Genomic DNA, 11,731 nt, shown 5'->3' on the forward strand with positions numbered 1-11,731 from the left:
AGGTTACCCAAACCAAATCACCGGTTTTCAAACAATCCTTAACAGAAAACCGCATAAAAACAAATAATGAATACATTGGATAGAGGATCTTGTTCTTCTGTATCGAAAATCTCTGACAACCCCGCAAAAAGATTTTATCCAAAAGAAAACTCTAACAAAATAACTGTCAGGAAAAGGCATGTTTTATCCTGCATGTCGGTGCTTATATAACAATTAGGCGAACGTGACGTTAAACGTTAAAAATAAAATCATTAGAAACAACTAGAAAAGGCATAGATTTCCATTCCTCCAAGCTTTTTTCCACTGTGCTCCTGTGATGCTTGTATTCGATGCGCCAGTCGTTTAGCTGTTTCACATGGAGGGCTCTGTGTAGAACTTTTCTGCCCTCATCCTACCCACTGTAAAAATGATCCCACTTAGTCCCACATATAATTTTCTGTTAAAGATAGCACTGCTATAGGATCAGCAGTAGGATCAGTATCTGCAGATAACCCAGCTTAAGGTGTAGAACTTTGTTCTGAGAGAGAAAAAGTTCAACCGAACATCTTTGCTTTCTCTCTTCGTGCCACTCCAAAGGGCAGATCATACTTTCCTCCTCATCTTCCTTCCATTTGCCCCCAACAATCTTCAGACAAATACGAGCACACGTTGCCCTTTTCGCAGCTGCACAGCGCTATATTTTTTCCCCACCCCACTGTGCCCTGTAGCCATCCATTCAGCACTACAGACTAGAGTACATGCACACCTCATTCCCCTACTGCCACCCCAACAGTTTCTCACTTCTCCCCTCTAACCATCTGACAATTATTTTTCACCAAGCTGACCTCTCATCAGCAGTATACAACTCCCTGTCTCTCATCTGGCTGCCCTCTACTTATTTTCAGTGAAACTTAAAAGGGTGCGGAAAGCAACAATCTCACACATTGGCATGTATTTACACACTTCTTCCATCTTTTTCTGCCTCCGTGCTTCTCTGTTTCTTTTTTATTTCATGTTCGGTTTTGACACCTTTGCCTCACTTAACTTTCGTGATCTTAAAGCCACGCGGTGTAACCATGCCCTTAGCATTTAAGTTTGTCCTGACCTTTCTGTGTCCCTGAAAGTAATGTCTTGTATCCACATTAAATATCTCTTCAAGATGTGCACTAGAGCTCCTTTCCTTCTTCTCTCTGCTCTTGTTCTTACTACTTAATCCCATCTTTTTTAAAAAGCGGCACCTACACCCTCTTCCTTTCTCGTGTCAGATACATGAGAGGACTGTAGAGAAGAGAGGATGGCGAGGATGTTGCTTAGACACATACGTTTGATATCTGAGAGACCACAGAGCAGAAATATAATGCTGCAGGCATGTTATGGCTCCACAGCATTTGTCAGACGCAATGAATCTGAGAATCTTTGCCATGGGGAATCTGGATACCAAAAAGCCAATTGCAAGATTTAACATGAAGCAGACTGGTACACAAACAAATTTACAGAATCACATGTGTAGATGAAAAATAATCCCCATCTATACGCGCATGCAACCATATGTACATGCTCACGATCACTAGAGGCAATATTTTTAACGAAATTTAATAAATGCAGACAGCTTTTTGTGAAATTGTTTTCTACTTACACAAACAGCCCCTCAGTCACAAATTACAAACAAAAATGAGATCTCTTCTCAATTCATTTCACATCACAAGGGGAATATGCAAATATAGCTGGGGGGCGGGGGCAAGTAGGAAAAGGGGAAATTGGATTAAAGACAGCATGAGGCAAGATGCTGACTATGAGACTGAGACAGGAAGAAAGACGAGGGTGGAGGAGAGAAAAAGAAAGAGTGCAGGAGACAGTTCTCTTACAAAATGGGCTGAGAAGAGGTGATTACCACAAACTGAATGCCACCCTTCCCACAGATACCCAAAGGAGCGGGAGAAACCACTTCAATATTCCCCATTCCAACTCACAAAGGAATGCACCACTTGCTCGATACTCCTCCTAACCCGTCAAATACCATTAACAGATTCCCACTCAGGTGCAAAGAAAGGGATTCTTCGAATGGGACAACCAAAAGGAAAAATTCTCCACCGCAAATCTAAAGTGACATCCTCTGTGGGGCAGCAAAAATCCTTTACAAGTGAAGCTGTAGAGGTCCCTCACTCCCTCTTCACAAAACAACACCACATAACCATTTTCTGTGAGTCATGAGTCATGGCCTACTTCCATTGCTTTTACTTTTTTTCTTATACTGCTGGTTTGATACATAGAAGCTATGTCAGAAAAATATCATTGTTTTCTCTGGGGATTTCTGCTCTACTGAATATAGTTTAGAAGGTAAATATTTCTCCAACATTAGCAGGGGATCTAGTCAAGGAGAAAGCAAGGATGCTTTGATAAGGCTCAAATTTGATCCTAATTTGATCTATGTGCATACACTCGCCATACATAATGCTGATGATGAGATGCACAAAATGCTTTGCTTGCACAGTTAAATAAAGTTTGGAGCAAAGTATAATTAAATGAGAAGAGATTATGCAAAAAAATCTTTTCTGATTGTTTACTTTTACAAAACAGAAAGTAATTCCTAACTTTGCGGGTGTAATTAAAAAAGTAAGTGGTGTAATGAACCACGGCGCTACGATGGTGGTACGTAATACGAGGACATTTCTTCAGAAATCAGCAAGAGTAATAAACAAGTCCCAACTTGTTAAAAATGGAAGCAGTCAGACACGACAGTATGTTGGATGATTACATTAACTTTTGTTGCAGAAAATACCAATCACAGCGATGACTAATTATATGAGATGGGATCACAGCACTACATATCAGTAGGGTAATTTCAATCGAGTTCATGAGACTCAACAGCATTCCAGTTATGATCAATGGGTTTCCACCCGAAAAGATGTTGGTACTTTGTTAACGTGGCACAATGTGCGGCACTGTGTGGCAAAGCCAGAACAACAAAGCTATGTAGATTTGCTGCTGGTGCGAGAAGGAAAGAGCAGTGAATGATTTACCTTACAGTAACTCGTGCATATAAATGAACAGATAAACAACTAGGTATATAAGTTAAGCCTTAGCACTTCCCTGGGTTTCCCTGAGTGGAGATCACAAGTATCTTTGATTAATTGTAATCTGCACTACAAGTTCCCCAAGTGGGCTATTAGTGGGCTACTGACAAAAACCCTGTCATCATATTCCTGGATGACAAACAGCAGTTCCGAATTATATCCTGAAGTAAAAAATTTTTACATGATAATCTCAAATTAAAACAATATTCAACTTTAATCCAAGTAAAACATTTTCCCATCACTGCAAAAACTCAAGCAGAATGCTTAGTGTTCAAACATTTCATGTCGTAGACTCATGCATGGAGCAAAGGCTGAGTTTTTGGTAAGCGGATGCTCTTCTGGGTAAATATGTACGTGAGGATGGACCCCTGCTGAGAGTAATCAAGAAACACTGTTCCCCTAATCTGCAGTGTGCCAGAATAATTTATCCGAGATGCATTTTCATTATCATTTCATAAAATGAAAAGGATCTCCATCCAGAGGAGCGCTATAGTCCTGGTTAAAAAACAAACAAACAAATGAATCACTGCAAGTATGCCTTACAACACATAGACTATCATGCGATCTGTGTACTGGTCATACACAGAGTACACTGAGTTTTTGCTTGCTCTTTGAAAATGCTATGAAGGAAGAACAATTACAAAAATGCTGGAGATTTCTTTGCTTTGACATCTGGGAAGGTGGAACTGTTACTGAAGGTAATACACGAGTATAAGGTGGTCAGGCTGGTGTAAGAACACAGACAGGCTGTTGTTCCAAAGAAAATGCAGTGACGTATTAGATCATGACCGAAAAATCCTCCACTGGCAAAGGAAAGCCGTGACATTGAGAAAGGAATACCTGCACAAGAAGGATGAAATCACAAAAGGTATCTGAGCCTAGCTTTAATGTTCTGGTTTATTTTTTATGACTGATAAGACCCAGTAAGGAAGCAATAGGTGTCATTATTTCCAGTAGTCTGTCTGCCCATCCAGACTAAAACAAAATCCCAGCACTGCCAAAGTAAAACAGCAGCATTTTACACATTTTACAACAAAAAGGCTGTGGCATTGATGCAACCAGAGTGTCAAACTAGACTTTTTATCTCCTTTTTCAACAGCACTAATAACAGCTCTTCTGATGACTCTAATCATAAGGCAGTACCCACAGCAAATCCATTAACATAAGAAAGCCTTACACCAGTGTGATTAGTATTTCATGGCCACATTAACTAGTTAATGGACACATTCACTACACATTTAGAAAATCTGCATTCCCCCGCTAATTACAGAGAGTACTTATTGTCCCACATGGACTTTAACCTGTGTGTTCTTGGAATCATCCACCGAAGCGTGCATTAAGCTGTAAAAACAATAAATAAATCACACATTTAATCTGCGAGCAATGGCTTATGGTAGCAATGGGAATAGAAGTAGTGGTTAAAAATACAAGACGGAAACATCAGTAGTGTTGCTCAAAATGAACAGAGGCTTGATTTTTTTCACGAGTACTGTTACAGCCATATACAGGAACTGAGGCCATGCACAAACTTACAACAAGAGAGTGGAATCCCACATTGTTGCAGCTGCAACGAGCAACCTGCATCATTATAAAAGTAATGCAGAACTTTATCTTTGTACAGTTTGTTAAAATGCATTTTCAAGCTCTAGGATTTATCTCCATGGCCTTGTTTTTCAATTCAATTCAATTCAAATTTATTTATATAGCGCCAAATCACAACAGTCGCCTCAAGGCGCTTTATATTGTACAGTAGATCGCACAATAATAGATACAGAGGAAAAACCCAACAATCATATGACCCTCTATGAGCAGTACTTTGGCGACAGTGGGAAGGAAAAACTCCCTTTTAACAGGAAGAAACCTCCGGCAGAACCAGGCTCAGGGAGGGGCGGGGCCATCTGAGAATGCTGTTGATTATTTTTCCACATCACGGACATTTTCTTTCTTTCTTTTTAAGGTGAGCGTTAAATGTTCCTTCCTGGAATGCTGTTTGATCTGTTTATTAGACTGCTGTCTGACAGCTTTCTATTTGACATTCAGCAGGTGACCATCAGCGCCACGGATGGCTCAGTGCCACGGAGAGTTCAATAAGTAAAATAACTCAAGATGACACAACGCATGGGGCCTCATTAAAAATGTTGTTTTTGTGCCTGAGGTCAGTCTTCGTGTGACTATCCAGCCTCATAATTGCACACAAACATATAGGAAGAGAGAAACACAATTTAGAAAACATCTCACTCCTTCTTTCTCTAATGTCTCCAAGGGCACTCTCCTTTAACTTTGAGACACAGCACTAATTTGCTGCAGTACCAAAGCAGATCCTAATGCAAAACCACACGGCATATTAGGTGAAACCTCTAAAAATAAAAAATGGACTCATTCTATCAGAGATGTGTGTATGCAAGGATTGGGAATGAGACGAGCAGAAGAAAGGCCTGTCCTCCCAGACTGCCGTCAGGATTCTGTCTGGCAAGCTGTAGTCACAGGATAAAGGACATGCCATGCCTTTGATCAGGAGAGGAGAGTTTTGCAGGTGAGAGAGGTAAAATGGAGGAAGATCTGAATATCTGTCAGACTGGAGCGGCTGAATTCTGTTACGCATCAGATTTCTGACTGTTTTTGCTTGTTCTGGGGGGGGAATAAAAAAAACTGCAGACACCCTTTACAAGAATGTGTCCCAATCAGCCATGCAATTACCATCCAGAACATGCTGTGCAATGAAGCAGCAGCAGGCAATTCAAATGAAAACAGTGCAAACTGTTTCCTGCTCACTGTGCAGCTCAATTACAAAGCAAATCAATTTGATCCCCTTATTTTATTTTATTTTTTTTACTTGTTTTTAAGCTCGACGGTAAACTTTTGGAGCAGCAAAACAGAACTCGAATATCTGATGCACACACGACTTTCACCTTCCCTCCGATATTTGAAAGGTTTCCTGACTGTAGCAGAGCTTCTTCAAATCCCTGGGACTAGAGAGTGAATGAGAGGAGGATTAGAGGGGTAATGTGAGTAGATGAGAGAGTGAGGGTCGCTGTGATTTGCCACTCTGCAAGGATTAGCTCGGAAAACATCTTCACAGTCACAAACTATGTCAATCAAGGATGTGATTCAGTCAGTTTAAAAAAAATTAAGTAAAATAAATCTTTAACCTAAAAAATACTCTTCTTCTCGTTGCCACAAGTGTGCCCCATATCGCTCACCATTATTTAAATATCGTATCCATATCAAAATAACTGGAAGAGCCATCTAACAATGTCTCCACTGAGTGTGTCACTAATGGGGATTCTGGATGTATAGATGCCATGTGGCACACCTGTGGAATAAGCCTATAGGCTGCAGCTACACCTACCGCCCTGAATGAATGCACTCCAGATGTCAGGCCTATTCAGGGGGCTCCTCTGATGAGGGGTGAGCGGGTCCAGATGGCGGCACAGTTTTACCATGTGCTTATAATGTGCAAGCATTCCGTTTAAATAGGGCATTATCACCACAATGGAAATAATTACAGTCAACAGAAAGGGGGGTGGGAGAGAAACATGGCCTAAGTTTAGCGCCGATTAACAGAAGAATAATCAACGCACCTCTTTTATCTTGAATCTTTACAGTGAGCTCCACGAACGGCTCTGCCTCCCTATCCAGCCTCCTGGTTATTGTGATATCTCCGCTGTCGCGGCCCACGCTGACCGGAGAGCTCTCTGACTCCGGGTAAATCAACTCGTAGCTGGCTGATTGAAATCTGGTGGGACTCAAGCTCGTTATGACCGAGCCGATGCTGGCGTCTTCGGACACGTTAAGAGAAACCACGGAGCCAGGGTCAAGTAAAGCCCTCGGCGAACGCCCTGCCCTCGCTGTCCCCGCTAATTCAGCAGGACGCGTCGCCCACCGCTGTGGAGCGACAGTAACCAACACAGCCTTACTGGTCAGAGGGGGCCATCCGTGGTCTCTGGCATAAACGCAGAATTTGACTTTAGAAGGGAGCCCCAGGATTGAGTCGACCAGTAAAACTTCGCCTGTTTTCGGGACAACATAGAAACTGCCATTTTGGGGGACAGAGATATACGTCAACTCTGCGTTTTTTCCGCTGTCTGCGTCGACAGCCTCCAGCCTGTAAACTACACTACGGAGGGCAGTGGTGTCATGTAAACTTATGTGAATGTTGTCTGCACTGCGAAAAGTCGGTTTGTGATCGTTGGTATCCAAAACGTCCACTTTTACCGACGCAACATCGAAGACGATAGACCCAGGTGCGCAGGTCTGGCAGCACAGACCTAAGCTCAGCAGGTATTCTGAGCGAGTCTCTCTGTCTAAAACCCTGGAAGTTCTGAGCAATACACTTCCCCGCTTGTGGTGAGCGAAGGCTCGGAAAGCTTCACTGCCGTTTCCATACAGTTTGAAGTGCGTTCCGGAGACCGGGCACCATTTTTGCGCGGTGATGCGCCTCACCGGAATAATCAGTCCGTTTACTTTAGAACACGGCGGTGAGTTCTCAAAAACATGCCCGTGGAAGAAAGGCAGTCGCTCCTGTGCTTCATATCCAGCAGCTGGCGTCAGAAGGCAGCATAACAAAACACCCCAAATCATGTTGGTGGCAAGTTATGTACCCCCGAGTGTCTCAGAGGGGTTGGTAGGAAATCCTTAAAAAAGAAAGGAAACACACTTGAGAAACATTTCCTTCATAGCCATCCACGGTGCGGTCCTTCCAGGAGAGCCCTCTGAACTTTAAGCTGTTTCATCCTGGGAGATCCGCCTTTCGGCTCCATGTAACACGGCAGCGTGCAGGCAGCCCACAGCGCTGCAGGCAGTTTGTTGTGTTCGCACCCAGCGTTCAGCACTAGAGCACCGGACAGCGCCAAGCGCGGGGGCGTGGCGGCGCACGGGGACGGAGCTCCTCGGTGCACCCCACCCTGTGTGATGGTCAGGAGGGTCTCTGCCTCAAACCTCTGCACGGCGGCACAGCGTGAGCACGCGCAGCCGTCCGAGCGGTGTGCCACATAAATCCGCTCTCTCGACTGAAGGATAATCACTCGTGCTTCCTGTCCAGAGAAAGTCGATAGAAAGCAGATCCACCATTTCCCTAGACGCTAAATAAACAGCGGTCTTCAAACACGGCAGTTAGAGGTGCCTTGCTCGAGAACACTGGCGCACAAGTTATGAGGAATTATCCATGCAGCACTCCCATGTGTTCAGTCCGTTCACAAGTCTTCTCTGAACTTTAGATTACTCTTCTTATCAGGCATTACATTTCTGAGCTGCTCGCACTCATGGCGCAGAGAGACAAAATAAACTGAAAATGCACCAATATGAATGCAAATCCGAGGATCTGGGCTGTTAAACTGTGTAAACATGACTGCTTTACAACGGGCTGTGCTGAGTAGCGTCTTTGCCTCTAGCGTTATGGCGTTATGCACACCAGAGTTCAAATTAAGACTGTCACCCTGATTGCTCTTCCTTTCCCTCCCCACTCTGCTGGTGTGCCACGCACCCACATCGCTCTAAACCTAATCTGTAGGGGTCTACTGCTAATTCTCACAACTCCCCTCACCTCTCTGTAAGTGGAGAGTCAGAAGAGTAAACACTGTATGAAGCTTTGAGTTGTCGGAAAGATAAGAAAATAATGGGCTAGAGAGCAAGCTCTGTTGAGCTTGTCTCCCATGTCATGTCAGCCTTACCTTGAAATGCACGCAGATCAATATTTATATGCCTTGGGGGTGTGATGTTACGCTGGGTATGTAATTCAATGCCATGCATTGCTTCTATGCTCATGCTCTTGCCAGAATCTGTATTCAGTTTGAAAATTCATCAAAGCTCCCGCTGAAAGATTCTTATCAATTCAAAACCACAATCCATCATAGCAATTTTAGCCAAATCCACTCTACAGTAAACTGTTCTTTTCAGGCAATAACTCTGGTAACTGGCAGCGAGCCTCCAGACAATTCTGAATCACAGCCTGCAGCTGGAGCACAAAGCTCATATTGGTTGCTTGTTGTATTCCTTTATGTGGCACCAGCTCTAGGCTCTAGGCTGTGTCACCAGGACATGTGAGCCATCCCACACTCTCGCTGGTGTTTTTACAATCTCTGACCACAGGAGGGAAAGGCATATCAAAACGTGTCCACCAAAATAACCCCAGAGCATTCTATGACAGGGAGCCCATTGATGGGAAATGACCTCATGCAATATTATCAGTGTTTCCATTGAAGGTGAAATTGTGATACCTGAAACAGACACTGTCAGGGAGGACTCTGTGCGCTCTGTTGAGCTCGGCAACTTTTCTTTGAACTTCCTAAGTGCTTCATGAATGCAAATCAAATCCTGTCTTTTATCATGTTGTCTCACATGGTGAAATTCACCGTGACTGCCAGCATGGGAGATAGTGTAGCAGAGGCTAATTCAATCACCGGGGCCAGGCCAGAGTGTGAGGGATAGTTTACTTGAGGGTTGCGGCAGTTATCTACAGAGATGAAACGCCAACATACAACACATCAAAACAACAAAGCTGTAATGAATTTAAAAAAATAAAAATAATGAAACTGTCTCATTATCCCTCTACTCTAACAGATAACTCAGAGCTGCAGGGTATTTCCAAAAAAAGAAAGAAAGAAAAAACTCATGCTGAAGAAAGCAGCAAGTGAACATTAGAAAGCTTCATGCTTACTTAATGAATAATTGACCAAATCTATTCCCGTCATTCAAATAGAGGCAGACATAGCTTTTGAAGGCAAAGTTTGCAGCCTAGCATTTCAAATACTCCTCAGAGACAAATGAAGGATAGGACTGAAGGAAAGGCATATGTTCTATAAATTGATGTCAATGTCTGTCATTCTTCTGGCAAAAATGGGCTCAAAACATCCTGAAAAGATGAAAGTTAGTGTTAAGAGGATTTAGTACAAACATCAGTTAACAGGCAGTTAGGGCCCAACATGAAATAGAGTAGGCTGATGTTTTTAAAAACGAGCCATTCAGCAAAAGTCGATGAAATAATTGCCTTAAACAGGCAGGTTTATTAAAAGGAACGGCAGGACATTTACAATGGATGACTAAGCATTCAGCTCTCAGGTTACTAATCGCTAGTGAACGTTTATGGGGAACATTTATGTAAACTCTCCCCCCACTAGTTTTCCTGGAAAAGCTGCAAAGAGCCTTTTCTGGAAACACAATGATGCCCGACAGGAGCAGCATGGTGTGCTCTGTAGCACCGTTCGTTTAAGTGTTCCTGTGTATATGGTACCCTAAGGACATTTTCCCTCATCACAGTAAAAAGCAGTTAAAAGAGCTGAATAAATATAAAAACATTTCACTTATGTGTTAGGTACAGCTAATTAGATATGATCTGTGATCCCCTTGTGGCGTCTACCTATTAGTGTAGGATTTAAGCTCGGCAGTAGAAACCATAACTGTTTATTAACACAGATATTAATTATGGGGAAACGTGAGCGATCAAGTTCAGATGGTATCTTCGCCAATAATAGTACTGGAAGTTTTGAAAATGACAAATAAAAAAATCATACTAAAAAAACAACCAAACCAAACCATCTCATTACCGACTGTCTATTCTGAGCCTTTTAACTCAGAACAGTATACCCCCTAAAAGCTGACGCTCATTCACAGGATGACTGAATAAGTTTAATAAAATGAGTACAACAGCAGCCACTTTGAAGGAAAAAGCCCCAAATAATCTATTGATTAATGCAAGGCTTCTTTTGGTAGAAAAAGGAGGGGGAAAACGAGCCACTTCAGGGCCACATCATGTCTGTGGAGACATTTTATTATATCTACATTCTGATTAGTGGGGCCTAGGGCTTTCTCGGTGATTAGCGCACTAAGAAATAATCACTGAGTTGAACAGTATCTCCTTGTAGCCCGGAACAATCACGACTTTTTATTAGCACATTAAAAGATTTCTCACATCACGAAAAGACACAGGAGATAGTGACTGCAAAATAAAAGAAAAAAGAAAATGAGCACTGCTGCTCAATAGTCCCTCTCACTCTGCCGGACTAAAAGGTGAAATTTTTAAGAGGCAGTGGTGATGTTCTCTTTGAAATGCAGTTTGGAGAGTGAGAACATTACCTCGGATGAACACTGAAGCTCCACAGTTCTTTTTCTCAGTTAATTATCCCAGCAGGCCCCCGACATTAGGCAGGTTTCCATTACTCGACCAGTTCAAGGTAATGAACTGATGGTGTACATTCAATAATGTGCTATTTATGAAGCTGAGAGGATTATGAGCGACCCATTGGGGAAAATATGAAAATACTGCAGGCTTCACGAGGAGAGGAGGATAATAACTTCGTCAGACACGGTGTTCCTGTAGCATCTTCCATTTGATTTACAAATGAGCCCAAAACCAAAAGCTTGCCACCCCCTCATTATCTGTGGTCGGACTAGAGGGTCCAGCCCTCTAATCTTCCACCTCGAACTCTGTGAAAACAGAAAAGACTAGCTGTATTTTCTCCGGTGCGTTAAATCACGAGCTCTATTGTTTCTTTCTTTTTAATTTTTTCTTCAGTGTAACAACGTTAAGTGGGGTCTTAATAAGAGTGGCTCTAAATGGACATTGTACCCATACATCACACGATATTACCTTCCAAAAGAAGGTCCCTTACCCAGGCAGAGGCCCTGCGGTTCATCATGCCTGTTGTCCAGGGGGAAGAAACGTTATAAAGTCAGTTTAGGAG

The 11,731-nt window shown here is 42.8% G+C and overlaps 1 protein-coding gene across 1 annotated transcript in view; it reads right to left on the minus strand.

The window, feature by feature from the left end:
- LOC147324340 (neural-cadherin-like) overlaps positions 1-8,012 on the minus strand; it is a 115,759-nt gene extending 107,747 nt beyond the window's left edge. Inside the window, exon 1 of the mRNA XM_086298075.1 lies at positions 6,635-8,012. Coding sequence (XP_086154201.1) covers positions 6,635-7,634 — 1,000 coding nt within the window. The 5' untranslated portion in view covers positions 7,635-8,012. The remainder of the gene's footprint in view (positions 1-6,634) is intronic.
- Positions 8,013-11,731: the final 3,719 nt, after the last annotated feature.

Source organism: Aulonocara sp. 'chitande type north' Nkhata Bay, linkage group LG7 (genome assembly GCF_057382095.1).
Source record: "Aulonocara sp. 'chitande type north' Nkhata Bay isolate Kocher_YH1m ecotype deep benthic linkage group LG7, A_spYH_male_GT1.1, whole genome shotgun sequence".
NCBI classification, from domain to species: Eukaryota; Metazoa; Chordata; class Actinopteri; order Cichliformes; family Cichlidae; genus Aulonocara; species Aulonocara sp. 'chitande type north' Nkhata Bay.